General features: G+C 38.5%; 1 protein-coding gene across 1 annotated transcript in view; it reads right to left on the bottom strand.

Annotated features, from left to right (window-relative positions):
• The window catches only part of LOC107660666 (T-cell immunomodulatory protein-like), a 156619-nt gene that overhangs the window by 65635 nt on the left and 72449 nt on the right, over positions 1-18535 (bottom strand). The window contains exons 9-10 of the mRNA XM_016450054.1: positions 16752-16846; positions 3206-3351 (exon numbers count right to left, since the gene is read on the bottom strand). Of these exons, the coding sequence (XP_016305540.1) occupies positions 3206-3351; positions 16752-16846 (241 nt within the window). The remainder of the gene's footprint in view (positions 1-3205; positions 3352-16751; positions 16847-18535) is intronic.

The following is an 18535-nucleotide window of genomic DNA, read 5'->3' as shown; positions in this document are numbered from 1 at the left end:
GTTAGCAAATATTAGCGATTTTTTGCAAACATTTCTTTGAGTAACATGACCGTAAATATGAACTCACGATTGAATGTAACATAAAACAAATGATTACTTTTCCTTAAAATCTTTATTAATAATGCCAAAAATGCTTACATTTATGTGTCTTTTTGTTCGCTCGGGCAGCCATGTTGCCCCTGAACCGGTTTAAGCTGAGATAATTCATACCCCTTCGCTTGAAGTGTGGTCCCGAAAAATCTTCGTTTGAAGGGCTATCTGGGCCTTCCCCTTACCCCTACCCCTCCAACCAAAAGATAATCGAGACACCCCTACCCCTTCATGTGAACGCGCGAAACGGAGGGGTAGGGGAAAGGGGAAGGGCTAAGGGGTAGAATTGGGATTGGGCCTAAGTGTCAGAAGTCCGATGAGAAGTGGAGAGGGAGGCTGATGATGCGGTCTGAAGCTGAAGACGATGGAGAGATGAAGAACCCTTGAAGAGCCAATAAGATGAAACACAGAATTGAATGCAAACATGTTTTAATCCACTGACAGTTCAGAAACATTTAGATCAGTATAAATCTTTACACTCGCCAAATCTGCTGAAGACTATGTATGGTTCATTTAAAAGAAGTGTGAAGCTCTCATTTCAATTTTAAATGGTTTTGACTTTGAAAATGTCTCTGGCTGGAAACACTCACCAACTCCAACACACTCTATCACCTCAGAAACCATGACAACCTTTGCTAACAAAATGGGCTGGAGGCTGTTTGAAAGCATTTGGGGGAGAAAAAAAAAACAAGAAAGAAACTGGCACAACATTACTCACATCTACATCCATCACTCATTTCTAAACTGCAAAATGCCCATGCGTTTGATGGGTATCAGCATGCTTGTTCTGACCTCATGAACATATGAATATAGCCCGCTTAAGCCATCCACTAAGCCTCTATATTCAACACAGTCACAGAACATGCAAAATCCTGTATTTGTTCACTAAATTGTTCGATAAATCTTTAAAAAACGGAAGTATGGAATATGTGTTATTTATTTGAATTGCAAAAATCTGAAGAAGCAAGACTCTTGATTCCACCAAGAGTGTGAAAAAAGAAACCAACGATTCATAGAAAGATGCTGCTGTCTTTAACGAGAAGGTTCACGGGAGTGTTTAGAGTGATCCAAGCACAGATTGGTATGAGATAAGAAAGTGGCCATCTGTGAGGAAAGGAGGTTTTAATATCCAGCTCCTGGCTGATGAGAATCAAATCACTCTCCTTGGCATTTTAGTCATTAGAGGCGACGATAATGGCAATAGGCCGATTTGAACACACTCTGGTGTATCTCTGAGGTCTCTGGATGCATGTTGCCTGATTACTGTGGAAGTGCTGATGATGAGATTGGCTGTGGGGTGATTAGAAGAGACTATAGCAGCACTAAAGCCTTAGGACACAAGGGGAAGGTTAAGCCTTTACTGACTTAAAGATTAGGTCAACCTAATGTATTAAGCATGAAGACCATAGACTAGAGACCACAACGAAGCAGATAAAAAAAAAAAAGAAAAGTGTTTTTCTAGGATTCTGTGTGTGTAGCTAACGCGACTCGTGATTCTCTGAGTCCGGACACAAATCCCCTGTCCTTCAGGACGATGTGAAGTTGTCTTTGTGTTCTAAAAACATCTGGAGCATCTCTCATAGTCACCTGGAGGCCAGCGGCAGAGCCTCTAGTATCTTATCTCAATCAGAGAGCTGTTAATCCATCCATGCCCTTCCTGCTGCTCTTTCAGGCCTGTCTGTCCTCACTCAGGTCAGGCCAGATCGAAGACGGGTGACAAGCTTCTGGCTCTTCACAGGCACCTGCTCTCTCGCTTTTGTTGATGGCAACACTTAGCCAACACTCAGCCAACCTTTACCCTGCCATTTATTCACTGTTAACATAATAGTGAATGAAGTGTGATGTATGATGTAAAAAATGCTATTTAAAGCTGTTCAGTGGAAATATATATATATAAATATATATATATATAAATTAATGTTTGATGCATGACAGCCATACTCTAACACATGCAAATTATCTCCGCAGTCCATTTACAGAAAGCTGCAAAAACTGATCATTTAGAAATTGATGTCACAACCATAAGCAAATTTATCAACATGAATGCAGCATGCTCAGAAAGAGGGTGGAATAAGATCATGTATGTTGAGTAATATTATAAGTGGAGAGGAAAAACATAAAATGCCCCAGAAGTGTAGAAAGTCTCCCAAAGTCTTGTTTTATCAGGATCATCCAAGAAATCCTCTAACTTAAGGTTTAAATTCTTTGAAGAAGAAAAAAAGAGAAAGAAAAAGCGCTGCTGTGCTTTGAAAAACAGCTACTGTGGCAGTATCAAAAAGATCCTATTTGGATAAAAGGAAAAGTAATAAAGGTTGGGTTTTAGCCCTGGTTTGTTTCTTAGGAAGTAAAATACTTGTATGTTTGCTAAATTCTTTAAGCACAACTTGCTTGGTTTAAAAATTGAATTTAAAAGTTTCATGGTACTGAGAGTTTTTATGTTTAAATTTCAAAACATAGTTCCTTTCTTTGCGATTCAATATTGATAAAAAAAATTATTTCCTTGCTAAAAATCTTGCTGAAAAGAGACCGTCTAAGCCATTCACTTCTTAACACACAAGTCACTGCCTTTGAGAGGTGGGTCGTAATGCTTTACAAGTACTCTGACAAATTTCCTTAAGTAACTTGTGTGAAGAAAAAAAAAAACTTCTTAAGAGTAGGTCCTCAATTTAAGGAAAGTATTTTAACTCTTCGAATTGAGACATTTTGTTTTATTAATCTGGTGTATCTATCTCAAGATGCTGTGCAAATCTACTGATTTTAGTGAGATACGATTTTAGTTCTCCACCCAAAACCCAAGATGTGTATACATCTTCCCATTTTTGGGTGACCATTTGCATTATGAAACATGTTCACAGTTTCATAATGTCTCCATTCATATACTTTTTTCACCATTTCACCATTATCACCACCAGTGCTTTATTCTGAACTATGATCAGATCCTATGTAAACAGTATTCATTATTTGAACAGTTATTTCACTGGATGCCCTCTTCCTCTTACTCAAATAATCAGTTGTATCATGACTTTTGCTCCTACTTGAGTAATTATTGATAAATAAACAACATTATTTGTACTTGAGTACAGATTTTGGCTACCCAGCACTGATGCTGACTTACCTAGCACTGGTGTTACGAAGAATGACGAGGGCATCAGGAAAGCCGTCCATGTTGTAGTCTCCTAAGTGCAGGGTGATGGGAATGTCTGAAGACACAAATCCCCACACAGAATCCTTCCTCCTGAAGTCCGTCAGCACCGGCACCCACTGGAACAACAGAGGAAGTCAATTCAGTTACATGAGCTGGCATACAGTACAAGAGATCACTGCTAAACTAAAAGGAAAAGCAATATAATTGTTCAAAAGTTAACTAAATTCACAACACAGTTCAAGCAGTTAACTAACGAATCACTATATGAAGTATTACACAGAAAGTACAAAATTAAATGTTTAAAATAAATATTACTGCATATTAGACATGTAATACTGTGTAATACTGTCCAAAGTTTTTCTGATTTTATAAAGTGACAAAATGACATTATTAAATTAGTTGATGATGAGTAGGGATGTTGGGTAGCAGTTTAGGAATGTCGCTTGTTTAAACCAGTCTCTGATATGAGCCAAAATTAACAGGTCGTGAACAACCCCAAAAAAAATAAAAATTGGACAATGTAGCCAAAGCAAAGCAGCACACCAGGCAGTGCAGCATTATGGTTCTCTTGCCCTCTGGGTTCAGTCACTTGCACGTGTGTGGGGGAGGCACAAGCGCAGATGCTACAGGCTTTACTCACTCATGAATGTAAAACAGAGTGCCAGGTGCATCTCTGCATGTTTACATCCATGGGGATGGAGGCACAGAGACAGGAGGGAGGGAGAGAAAGAGATTGCAGGGAGAGGGGAGATGGACACAAAGTGGTAAAGAGGGAATGCAGGAGAAAGAAGGCAGAGCGTTCTGCAATGGCTGCTAATAAGACTTTCTCCTGACCCTCGGTACACAGCCAGAATCAGCAATGCATGGATCAGGCATAGAGAGAACGTGTGTATTTGTACAAACTATTTTGCATTTGTACAAAATAATATGTCTAAAGCAAATATTGGTAATATCTCTAAAGCAAGAAGAACTAATTAATGTTAGTCTCCTTTCCACTGAAAAGAAAAACAGAAGTCAATCTCGTGAGTCATGGTGTGCACTGTAAGCCTAGCTGCCTCATTATGAGCAAATGTGAGAGTCCTGCAATGTTTCTTTACATTGCAGCACCATTTCCCGCTAAGTGCTTGACAGGTTATCTAGGACAATTTCTGTTAAACCGTGGTTTAAAATATTTGATATGCAGTTCAGACTGTTAAAAGATATACAGTAACAATCACAAAACGTACAAACAGTTTAAGCATCACAATAGCTAAACAATTAAAGATATAACTAACCTATATACCCTCATAAATAGGGATGAAACGATTAACCACGAGCCAGTTGAAAATCGATTCAAATATGTGACGATTCAAATCGGTTGAGATGCTAAACAAATCGCGATTCAATTATGGGTAGGGGTTTATATGAATGTATGTCTGAGGGGAACTTATGGTCTTTAGAAAAGTTTCGATGGTATTTTTTCTTTTCATCATTTCATTACACCAAATACACAAAATAATGTTCTTTTTAGCAGCATCATATGACCCTTTTAAATGGAAAGAGCACAGACAAAGCCTTATTTTGTTTATATGAAGATTTTTTTTTAATTTGTGTTACTTATTTGATTTGGGGCTTGTTTTAAAATTGCTGTATAATGCATATTAAAGTTCATAAGTGCAGCGCTGCTTTGTTTACAGCGGAAACCAAGGAAACGCTTAAAGCACCACCTGCTGGCAGAGAGTGAATCTGCATCTCATACAGCTCAGCTTTCATTCTGTTTTTGCTTCAAATTTCGAAAGTATACAACCTAATTTAGATTAAAAACTGTTCATGTTTCATGTATGCAGCATCTTTGTTATCATGATTAAAATGCAGTGGTTGCGAAATCAAAATCGTGAATCGAATCGAATCGTGAGTTGAGTGAATTGTTACATCCCTACTCATAAACATAATTAACCTTCAAAAATTTGAGAAAATAACTAACCTTATAACTGCTAGAGATGTAACATTCTGATTATCAAACATAACAATAACTAACCTTTAAAACACTATAACAACACTAACAACTGTCAAACAGTTACAATAACTAACCTTTAAACATCAGAGACGTAACAATAGCTAACTTCAGAAAGTTAGCAACATAATTAAGCTTCAAATAGAGATGTAACAAATAAAGTTTAAACTGCTAGATTACAAAAACTAACTTTCACACAGTTAGTCACAATAACTGCAAACCTTCAACCATTAGAGACACAACACTGTAACTAAACTTTAATCCATAGAGTAGAGATAAAACAATAACTAACTTTCAATAACAACTAACTTTCAAGGTGCAAGGTAGCTGATTCCATAGGCTATAGGGCCAGCGACCAAAAAAGTTGTATCAGCCTATAATTTTAGACAAGATTGTGGGACATGCTAAAGTGCTTTATCAGAAGATCTGCTAGATAAGTAAAGGAGGATAAGATCTTTAATGTACGATGGGGCTTGATCATTAAGGGCTTTAAAAACAAACATCATCTTAAACTGGATCCTAAAATAAACCGGAAGCCAATGAAGGGAGACTAAAATTGGAGTGATATGATCATATTTTTTTAGCCAATGTTAACAGCCTTGCAGCAGCATTCTGGACCATCTGAAGGTGTGAGAGTGAAGATTGACGAAGACCAAGATAGACAGAATCACAACTATTGTGAGGAAATAAAAATGTTAATAATTTTCTCCAAATCCTGAAAAAACAAAAATGGTTTTAGAAATGATTTGCAGCTCAACTATTCTTAACAACTGAGTTAATGTGTTTGACTCAAAGTTCAAGAACGACACCCAAATTTCTCACCTGAAGCGAAATTGAAGGAAAATTATTTCCAAGCTTATTAACCAGGCAACATCTAGATTTCAGGGGACCAAAATAATTATTTCAGTTTTGTCATTATTATGCTGGAGACAGTAATTTGATAACCAAGACTGTCCTCGATGCAGTCTAGAGAAGGCTGGATGGAGTCACCAGTTTTCCAAGGCAAATATATCTGAGAGTTATCAGCACAGCAAAGAAATAAAAAGTACTATGTTGCCCAATAATACTTCCAAGAGGAAGATTTTAAAAAGGTGGACTCCATATAGACCCCTGAGGAACCCCACTAACAATTGGGGCTGAAGATGAGGAGAACTTGCTGAAAACTACAGAAAAAGTTATTATCTTTAAGATAAGAACTAAACCACTGTAAGGCTATGCCCTTGATGGGATACCATGGTCAATTGCAGTGGTTCCCAACCCTGGTCCTTGAGGCACCCCAACACTGCACATTTTGCATGTCTCCTTTCTCTGACGCACCAGATTCAGGTCTTGGAGTCTCTACTAATGAGCTGATGACCTGAATCAGGTGTGTTTGATTAAGGAGACATGCAAAACGTGCAGTGTCGGGGTGCCTCCAGGACCAGGGTTGGGAACCACCGGTCTATTGTATCAAAGGCAGTGGTAAGATAGAGTAGGTTTTTTTTTTTTTGCTATGATAAGTTGTAAACCGTGATGAAATGTAACAATAACTAACCTTTAAACCAAATTAGAGATGTAACAATTGCTAACTTTCAGAGAAAAGCATCCGTGAGTTATATGATGTCAATGTGTAAAGGTTAAATGTCTAGTTTTTTTCATGATTGTCAACTATGAAAACATCTTATATGAGTTAATAATGAGAAATATGATCTAGTTATAAATTAATTAATTCTGCCAGATATCCTATGATGACCTGGATGAATGACAACCAAGATAAACCCACCTTCATTTCATTGACATATGTTCACTCTCATTTTCCCTCTCTCCTGCATTCTTTCTTTCTTTCTTGCTTTCTTTCACTCACTCAGTTAATGAATGTTTAATGGTTCTTAAGCTCCTGGAGCGCTTCCCTCCCATAGGTCTGCTGAGCCAGACCTCAACCCCCACCACAGGTCCTAAGTAAGCAGTTCTGACTGATGGGCTGTTAAAACAGGTTATGAGATGTTATGACAGCTTATGGGCACACTTACTGATGGCTCATCATAACTAAGTAGAAATACTGACAGGGTTTTAAATTGAACATGCTTGGCAAACCATTTCTAAACTAGGGCCATTATTGTTGAGAACCTCCATACCAGCTGAAATAAAACAAATGATCCTTATGAACGACTCTGAGTGGGTGTACATGCTGGTACGTGTTGAGACACTATAAAATGCATGCACACATTCGGTTCTGTTTCTGTGTGTGTGAGCTATCCCAGAGTCCTTTACTTCCACTCCACTATTAAGAACTACAGTAAAGCTTCACATACAAAAACAAAACATCTCTTTCTCTCAAGAAGCCACTCACACAGAATGGCCTTAACTCCCAGCTGAATTCCGCTGAATTGAAGACTCTTTTTTTATTCAACATAGAAATGATTATGCAAACAGCCATTGCCCTTGTGGCCATCTACAATCGGCTTCCATCACTCTGTGTCTGCTTGTGTAAATGGACTTATATCAGTGCTGACTGCCGGTTAATGCTAAGTCTTATTGATTTATTAGGGAGGGTAGATGGAAATCACAAGGCTGACATTGTGGTGAACACAGAATGGGTCTACTCAAGTCCTTCTAGCTGATAGTTAGAGTCAAATTGATGCATGTTTGAGTGCATCAATTCAAGTCACAGTTTTATGTGACAGCAATGTTTCTGTGCATGTGAATCTTATTGGTTAGCCAGCTTCATTTGCAGTTTGATAGAAAAGAGATTACAACACCTCTCTGTAAAATAATCAGTTGCATTGACAGAATGCAAATGTTTGTCAGTCCGAACAGACGCATTAACAGCCGTTCATTCAAAATGTTTATCACACCGAATATTCACACCGAACATTCGTTGTGGTGTGAACAGGCCTTCAGAAGATTAGGAAAAAGCAAGAGAAAAATATAGCAAACATGAAAGTCTAAGAGATGATTTAGCCAGTAAAGGTATTGAGAATTAGATGGTGAGACATATCCTGCTTTACGATGAAAGCGAGAACTGCTTGCATGTGCCAAACTTGGCATCTAGACAGTCTGAATATGAGCAGGTTTGATCTACATTGAAAACAAAGTTTAAAAATAACCTGAACCAGCTGCCGTTGAGAATAGGTGTTGGCAGCATTAGCTGCTGGCCAATGAAGACTGTTGGCAGCAAACCAGCCTGGCAGTGCCGACCTGTACCATTGAACAGAGCCTAGCACACATCATTATGCTACATGCGACGACATCCCTCAATCTCTAATGCTAACGGAAGAGTGGAGGAGACCGGCAGGGTCACACAGAGAGGGATGTAAAAGGCACTGTACAAAATTCACGCAGAAATAAGCCCGACAGGATGTGACTGGCAAAATGTTCTGCTTATCAGCAGCCTTTGGAGAAATGCAAACAGGTTTTAAGTCAATAATTCAAGCCTAGTAAACAGATTATACTTTAAGCCGCCATACAACCGAGAGAGTATTTTCCCACCATCTGCTTTACACAGACCTGGACTCTCTGACAGGTCAGGGGAGGGTTTGGGCTACTCCTCTGGCAGGTGCCTAGAGAGCCCGTGTACGCTGCTCATTGTTTAAAAGGATGTGAGAACTCATCTGAGAATCAGCCAGGCCTTCCTAACAAAGACTCTGCACATTTATCATCCTGTTTGTGGAGAACATCTACCTGACAGTTCATTGAGGCCGACCAGGTGAACACGTGGCATGACTCGTACAAAAAGACGCCTTTGCATTTCTAAGACTACAACTGGCACCTCAGAGTGTGTGTGATGGATGAGAGGAGCAATTAGAAAGCCTGAAGATGAGAAGAAAGAGGGGAACGGGTAATTTGTGGTGTATGTGTGGTGGGATGGGCCTGCTGCTGATCACAGAGAAGAGAGAGGTAACTCTCTGCTAGAATTAGCCTCCCATCCTGCTATCCGCTGCTCTACTGATTAACCAAATCAACCCGAACTCGAGCACACAGACCCACTCACACACACACCTTCAGTCCAATCAAACAGAAATGAGACGGAAGCTAATCAGTGTCATCCAGGATAACAAGACACTCTGTAATTAACCAACTACCATAGAAAACACGCTAATTTCTCATTTGGCTTCCTGCTTTAAGATGTTTATTGGCTGAACACAGCTGGGAGAGACCTGCATTAATGCCACCGCAATGCCATGAGCGTCTCGACACTAAGGATGATGGGATACCTCAGCACCAGCGATTATTTCAGCTTTATAGGTTATTACTAGGGATGAAATGATTAACCACGAGCCAGTTGAAAATCGATTCAAATATGTGACGATTCAAATCGGTTGAGATGCTAAACAAATCGCGATTCAATTAGGGGTAGGAGTTTATATGAATGTATGTCTGAGGGGAACTTGCTGTCTTTAGAAAAGTTTCGATGGTATTTTTTCTTTTCATCTTGCCTCTGTATAATGCATATTAAAGTTCATAAGTGCAGCGCTGCTTTGTTTACAGCGGAAACCAAGGAAACGCTTAAAGCACCAGCTGCTGGCAGAGAGTGAATCTGCGTCTCGTTCAGCTCAGCTTTCATGCAGATATTTTTTATGTATAGTTTCACAAAACTGAAGTCAAATCATTCTGTTTTTGCTTCAAATTTCGAAATTATACAACCTAATTTAGATTAAAAACGGTTCATGTTTCATGTATGCAGCATCTTTATTTGGATCATGATTAAAATGCAGTGGTTGCCTCATTTTAAATGGAAAGAGCATAGACAAAGCCTTATCTTGTTTATATGAAGAGATTTTTTTATTTATTTGTGGTACTTATTTGATTTGGGGCTTGTTTTAAAATTTCTATTTAGTTTTGTTATATACATTTACATTAGCCTATATTTAAATTTTGTTATTTAGCAGACGCTTTTATCCAAAGTGCTATATTAGTATATTATTATAGTGTTATATTTCAATTTCACAAAGAAACGTGCAGCATTTTGTTCAAGCAATAATAAAAGGACACATTTAATTTATAATTTGTCTTAATTGTCCATTTTGTACAAAAAAAATGGTGAATCAAATCGAATCGTGAAATCAAAATTGTGAATCGAATCGAATCGTGAGTTGAGTGAATCGTTACATCCCTAGTTATTACTTTACTTGTTCACGATACACATGACAGTTTGTCATGTTATGAGCCACTTACGTCATTTGACGTGTCTCATTTGTGTAAATGACGGCATGAGCCCAGCAAACACCATGCAACCGAACAGCCAAAATGTCAGCGAATTAGACTATGCCGTTGTTGCCAAAGTGACAGAGAGGGGAAGAGGGAGAGAATGATCTCTTTAATGCAGAAAGCCATGATAGCCTTTCCTTAGCAAAAGTAATGGGACATCTTAGATAGAGAAGACGCTGTGCACAGAATACAAATGGCCCATTTTCCTCCCTCCCTCATATCAGTCGGGGAGACATCATCACGTTCGCATTGCCAAGACTCCATCCCTGTGGCTTTGTTTACTAAAGCGCAAAAAGTCCCTGTTTTAGCCGAGCTACGCTTTCCACCACTCCCACATCCCAGCTGTGATGCTTCATTAGGCCAAGAAATTAAAATCAGAGCTCGCCGGCGGGCAGACACCAGACGAGGTGCCATTACATCAATAGGTGCCACTGACAGATGATATGAAAGTGCGACGTCTAATGAACTGCCATCTTTATGACACTCCGGGAGGAAAAAAAAAAGGAAGAAAGAAAGCTTCATCGCTCGTCGCATTACAGGGAATGCATGCCATTCCTCCCTGCATGTGAAACAGAATCTACAACAGACGGCCTCTTCATTAGCCTCCCTAGAGGAGAGAAGCACAATTTGTAATGAAATGTGGAACAAGAATCAGGAGACGGGCGTGTCAGATCAGAGGTGTTGATGGCAGGAAAGGTGGGAAGGGTACAGCATGCAGTGTTTATGTCTGAAGAGAAAAGACTGGACACGTGCACCTGCAAGAGTGCCCAGAACTGAAGGTCACCTGCAGGCAGTGATTCATTTGTAAATAATGAGAGCCATAGCAAGGACTGGTGGAGGATCTGGCAGGTTGGGGGTGGGGGTTGGTGGGCAAAAAAAAAGTGTATTTAGCACTATTTTGACAGAGCATACATACATACATGAGAGTTGATGATACTGGTGGGAGCGATCTAGCTTGTGTTGCAATGCCAGCTTGCAGCGTGGTGACAGGTTGACATAGTATTACAAGAGACGGACAGTTTTCTGATAATTTGCATTGAGGTAATTTGCATGAAAGTGTAAAAAATGTATTTAAATCACATTTATGAATCATATTTATATTACAGTAGCATTTAAAAGTTTGAGGTCAGTACGACTTTTTTTTAAATAAATGAATACTTTTATTCCGCAAGAATGTATTCATTTGATCAAAAGAGATAGAAAACACTTTTATAATGTCAAAAAATTCTAATAAATGCTGTTCTTTTCATCAAGGATTTCTGAAAAAAAAATGTCTGTTTTACACAAAAATACTAAGCAGCACAACAATTTTTAAACAGTAGTAATATTTCTCAATATGAGGCTGGACAAAGTACACAACTTGAGTGAAAGTACAGATACTGCTGGTCAAATATTACTTAAATCACTTCACGTAACTCTAGAAGAGTGATTACTGATAGGCTGTCAAAAAAGTCAGGTTTTAGAGAAGAAAAAAAATCACTCACTGACTTTCAAAGCTGCTGCATAGTAACGACTTTCTACTTCGAGGACCTTGATAGAAATGTAGTGGAGTGAAAAGTACGATATTTGTCTTTCAAATGTAGTGAATTTAAAGTCATAAGTTTCCAGGAAAAAAACAAGACTCAAGTAAAGTACAGATACTCAAAAAGTGTACTTAAGTACAATACTAAAGTAAATGTACTGCATTACTGTCCACCTCTGTCAATATCACTGTTTTAACTGTATTTTTGATCAAATAAATGCAGCCTTGGTACGCATAATAGACTAATATATAAAAACTCAAAACTTCTGAACAGTAGTGTATGTTAAAGGGATAGTTCACTCAAAATTAAAAATTATTTCATCATTTATTCCTTCATGTTGTTCCAAACCTGTATGACTTATTTTCTTCCGTGGCACACAAAAAACAATATAAATAAGGTTTTGTATGCACAGAACTGTCCATACAAAACAAGTGGGATATATATTCAATATTTCAACTGTTCCAGCACTGCTCTAGTCGAGAAATCATTAGTATCGATGATGTTTTCTCTCGTTCTTCAGAGTTAAGTAATGCAAATCACAAATAACTCAAATTCAAAAGAAGAAGTCTCAATGCCATAACTGCAGGATAAACTGTCATAAACTGTCAAAACTGAGAATTACCATAATTACGCTTAACAAAAGTCAAAGAACAGCCTTTTCAGAGACATGGTTAGACATGAGATGTGGGCGGTGAACCATATGGTTTGTTTATAATGGGAATCGTTAGATCCCTAATCTGTACAGGTCATAGCATAAATGTCTTTCAGAGGCGTATGAGGTTTGATAAACTAAAATAGGCGCGGCATCTTACTGCAGTGGAGCCAGATCAGCTTATCGAAAAAAAAAAAACTTCACTGACTACATAAAGGCGAAATTTATGAAAAAAGTTGTCACTTGACAGACTAGCTGTTGTGAATGTTAAAGCACAGAACATTAGCAGGAGTCACTTAAGGAAAGAACTAATGACTCGGCCTGTGCAGTGCCCTCAAAGGAAAGCTCTAAGGACTTCTTCAGAATTGTTTCAGATGACATTAAACAGAAAGGATGCAACTAGCATTTCACAAAAAATGTCCAAGGTTGAAATCCAGATCTGTCAGACATTTCATTGCACATATACTGCAGATGCTTCATGTAGCACGATGCACCATTAACCACAGTTGTACCTTTAACTCTGCGGCACAAACACACAAAGCCCTAGAAACCATTCTGAACACTTTAGCAACTGCCTAGTTGTTTAAAACTTTGCGAATGACAAGAATCCAATTGTGCACCAATCTGTGGAGTTTTCTGTTGAGCTCTGTGCGCTGAGTTTCTGGGAGGAACAGCTGATCAGATAAAACTTCTATTTTGGCTAATGCTTTCTATTCTGATAATGCTTTCAGCTGCCAATAAGTGCGCAGCCCTCTCAGCTCCCATTAGCACATTTTACCATATTCAAATCTGCACACATTCCCCCTTAATCAGTTTAGATAATGTTAAAAACCATTCAGATTCTGTGTGGGTCGACTAACAACTCATGAGTGGCAGCATACAAGCCGAACAGGTGGTGCTGTGACACGAGGGGAACGGGACTCCATGAGTAATGACAGAATCACCAGCTGCCTGAGCGAGAGACTAAATGAAGGCCTCAGTGCACTGTATGGGCTAAGCAGATAATGGCCAATCTAACCTCCTCAGGAGATGTCTCTACACGGAAGTCTGGGAAATGTAGCCCTCAGTAGCTTTGCCCACAGGACACTTACTTCTGATAATTCAGAGATGTCATGATAAAGAGAAGCAGTCAGATACAAAGCAACATCTACACTTACACGGATCAATACCGTCAAACAAACTGCTCAGAGACTGACGCTTTAGGTGATTTCAGACTCACGAGATACATAGACAATGAGACAATGAGCAAATATCCAGACAGAGACACATACACAGGGCAGGCAGATTTCGGAGTGTGAGATGTGAGAGTGAGCGTAAATATTATTTAAACTCCTCTGAGAGAAAAAAATAATGAAATAAATGGCCTGACACACTCAGCTGATGCTGCCAAGCTGGAAACAAAGTTGCTATTGCAGAGTAAATGAAAATGAAATGAATAAGTGTGAGACGCCCCGGGCTGAGAGAGAGAGTGCAGCTCGGCCTATGAAGGCGTCCATCCCTCCCTCCTTCTCCTGTTCACTTCCTCACGATTCTGTTGAAATTCAATACACACATACACAGACGCTCACTTCCACCACCTCAGACAATCTATTGCTTCGCTCTCCATCATTTCCTCCCCATCTCTCTTTCTTTCTCGTGCCATGTTTTATGGATGCCGCTTTGCTGCATTGCAGCTTAAGGGATAGTTTAATTCTGTGGTGATCCCAAAGCCCTTCCTCTCTCTCATTCTTTCAGAGCCCGGAAATCATGTCTACAATTCAGGTAATCATTTAAATCTTGGGAAGGGTGAAAAGCATACAGGTGTGACCGAAATGTGAACATCGGGAAATAGATGTCTGACTGACTGTACAATTTTGAGGACAAAAATGACTGAAAAACTGCTTGTAGAGCTAGAAGCTAAACCTAAAAAAATATACTAATGAGACTTTTTTTACAGGTAAAATGGACAAAAAAAATTGTAACGATGCAAACAGTATTTTAAGGTAGCTAAATATTAGGCTAAACGCCAAAGACGATAACTGTAACCATAAAGTTAAAAAAATATTATAATTCTATAAGAGTATTGAAGTCTACACCACAGCTGCTGTGTAACCATAACAATAAAGAGGAATAATATAATTGGAATCACATTCAATACTGTTTTTTTCCAGCTGATGAATGATTAAAACATTGACAGCCAATCAGAATCCACCAGTCTTTGAAGAGCTTGAGCATTTAAAGTAACAGACAACAAAAATAGGCAAAAAAAAAAAAAAAAATCACAATTCACTCCAACCCACGTACTATAAGAATGATATTCAAATTTTTACTATTTTATGAAAATATCTTAGCGAAAATCTGAAATCTCTATTACTGATTTTATTCCTATAAGACGTTCTGTAAAGCTTGTCTAGTTAGCAACAGTAACCAAAGGGGGGGTGGAGAAAAAAGTTTAAAGTTAGCATGAAATAAAAATAGTGATTGTCTTTTCTTCACCTATTGTGATGCACATTATTGGCTTCTTGAATGAGAAGAAGATCATATACACTCTTAAATACAAAGGTTCTTTATTGGCATCAATGGTTCCTTTTCATTCCACAAAAGGTTCTTTACAGTGGAAAAAGGGTCTTTAGATTACTAAAATGTTCTTCACACTAAGAAAAAAAGGTTCTTTTAAGAACTGTTCACTGAAAGGTTTTTGGGGAACTAAAACTGTCTCTTCTACGGCATCGCTGTGAAACCCCCCTTTTGGAACCTTTATTTTTAATAGTGTAATACACTCTACAATATTCCAGAAACATAAGAATGGCCAGTTTTGATAGTGAATCTGTCATTAAATAAAGAAAATTAGTAATTTTTAATTTCAAAAATGTACACACACCAACTTTAATTACAATAGAAGTGACTTGGAAGTGGCCATTTATACGGCCAACCAAAATTGTGTGTGAATGTGTGTGTGTGCGTGAGGGTGATGACAATCGCTGTCCCTAATCACTCTAATGAGTGTGATGTTACATGTTTACACTTTCAATATTAAGCAGATGAGCTGGAAAGGAAAACAGAGAGAATGAGTTTATTTAGCAGACTATGTGTGAGAGAGCGTATTGTGTGATTAGCAGACACACACACCCCTGTCCACAAAAACATGCTTAAAAACAGAGAAATCCCTGGGCCAATTAAATCATAGACTGCGTTCTTTGACTATAACACAAGCCTGTCTTTTGTTATTCTCCATCTTTTGTCAAGTGTTTGTTTTCTTGTATCTTCTCTTTTCAATACACCATGTGTTCTGCTATGTCTGTATCAGTCTCGTACATTATTTGGCAGCATTGAATAAACTCTTTCAAACCAGTGTAGCTTGTTGTTTTCTGAACTCTAAAAAGAATGGAAGGGGAGAGAACGGAGAAGAAAAGAAAGAAAGACCAATAATGGACAGAGAGAATGTGATAAATAATGGAAGAGTCAAACTTTTCTTTCCTTTCACTATATCTGATGGTGAAGACTAGCGCCTGTGGCAGGCAGACAAAAGCTGACACGTGTTCCCCGCCCTTTACATTCTTGCCCTCTCCTAGTCTCCGTCCATCGTTGTTCCCTTTCTCTCTGGTCCCAGGGCCTGTGACAGGTGGACAGTGTGTGTGTGTGTGTGTGTGTGTGTGTGTGAGGGCAAAGAGATAACCGCTGTCTTCCACTGTGAGGCTGACATTCAGTTAAGAGCATGAGTTGCCAGACCACAGCAGACCTTCACACAATGAGCTCTAAATAACTATATGCCACTATTATTACAGGCTTTTATTGTAATCTATTATCATCATTTGAATCTTCATATATTCAGCGGAAAATATATGCTCTGAATACAAGAAGATTTCCTGAATGCCGCTCATGGGATCCACTGATTGTAAGATCAAACATCCATTTAATCCAAACATCCATTTAAAATTTAGTGCTGGGTAAAAGTACTGGTTTTCTGATCAATTAAAAAAATATATAAATTTAAATGACACATTCAAATGATCCATCTCTCAAATCTACCATTACTTTTAGAAGTGACAGTGACACAATGTTTAAAACAGTCCTGTCACTGTCCTCACAGCAGCTCTGAGAGCTCACTGACTCTGCAGATGCAAACAGATGAAAGGGTGGGATGGAAGAGTGTGACAGAGTAATAACGGAGGGCTTGTGTACCTCTTTCTCTCCAGGCTTGACCAGGTAAATTGCACTTCTTTCACATTCAGTATCCATGCAGACCGGCAACAGGTGGTCCTGGGAGCCATCACCGTCTGAGGAAAAACAGAAAGAGGGAGAGTGAGTGAGTGAGTGAGGAGGTAAAATGAGGTCTATGATATACTAATGCATCTTTTCATCTGGTTCGTAATGCTCCAGACTTCAGCATATGGAGATAACATCATGTGATCTTGAGCATGTGTAATGAAGTGTGTGGCGGCCTGGTGTGTAGCCGTTTGTCCTGGTGTCAGAATCCTGTGCCCGAGTCTTTATTCCTTCATGTTTACCACTTGCATGCTTGACACAAAGTATCTACTATTAATATGAAATATTAACAAATCAGGAAATGAATAAAATCAATCAAGAAAAGAAAAAGCAACTCAAAAATAAAGACTGAATAGTGGAAAGAGAAGAACTGGAGGAAGAGCAGTGGAGATACGCATTGACATTCATAGCATCTACCACACACCAAATAGCCACGTAGATCAAACCGGCAGCCTGCAGGGAAACAGAGAATTACACGCAAACACACACACAAGTTTATATTTCTATCATGGTTGGGACTTTCTACTTTCGGATTCCTGTAGTGCAAACTGAAAAGCATGATGCTTGCAATGTCAAGGTCATGGGTGTGATGAAATATAAAGGCAGCTACATATACAGTATATATATATATATATATATATATATATATATACACAGACAGATAAATATAATATATAAATATAATATATTAATATATATTTTAGGGGTGCCGCAATATGCCGGTATTGACTGGTTTAAGGAATGAAATATTGATATCATGTTAATACTACACATACGATAATATCATAAATAAGCCAGTGCCAAAAACTTTGGATGACAGTCTAACATAGTAGATGGCTGTATAACAATGGTTGCCACCTGTCAAAAAAACTGAAAAAAAAAGAGACAATGACGCAGTGTGTAGCTAATACTGCCACACAAAATCATTTTCGGAGCAGATGACAGACAAAAGCGAGACACTCTACCCACACCTGAAAAAAAAGTTAGTTCGCCAGTGTGAGAGTTTTTTTTTAAATTCTGTTAGACACCCCAGTCTGCACGAAGTGACAATCAGCAGTAAGCACAAAAGGCGGCAATAACACCAACCAACCTGTTCACCCACTTTTACCTCCATCATCCTGCAAATTTCACCATGGTAGGAGGAGTAAATTGTACTTAGTTTACTAGCCCTGAAAAGGGAAATGATACATTAAGGACTTAGTTGGTGTTATAGGTATTTTTTATATATTTAATATTACATGTAGGTATTTGTTTATTTTATATACTGTAAGTACAATGTAAAAACTGTAAAAAAAAAATGTATAAGTACATTGCAAATGATTAATTTAAATGTAAGTACATAGTAGATAAAGGGGTCATATGACGTTGCTTAAAATGAACATTATTTTGTGTATTTGGTGTAATGAAAAAAACATATTGTTAAAAAAACACATTATTTTCCACATACTGTGCATTATTGTTTCTCCTCTATGCCCCGCCTTTCTGAAACACATCGAATTTGACAAAGCTCATCGGTCTGAAAAGCGAGGTGTGCTCTGATTGGCCAGCTATCCAGTGCGTTGTGATTGGCCGAATACCTCAAGCGTGTGACGGAAATGTTACGCCCCTTACCATACTGTGACGCCGTGTCCCGGCGCGACGAGACAAAAACATTAAAACCCATTATAAATGAGGCATTTGTTGCATCCAGTGGGGACATA

Source organism: Sinocyclocheilus anshuiensis, unplaced genomic scaffold, assembly GCF_001515605.1.
Source record: "Sinocyclocheilus anshuiensis isolate Anshui unplaced genomic scaffold, SAMN03320099.WGS_v1.1 scaffold1879, whole genome shotgun sequence".
Classification (NCBI taxonomy): Eukaryota; Metazoa; Chordata; class Actinopteri; order Cypriniformes; family Cyprinidae; genus Sinocyclocheilus; species Sinocyclocheilus anshuiensis.
Note: the sequence above shows the minus strand (reverse complement) of the source record. Positions and strands in the feature narration are given on the sequence as shown.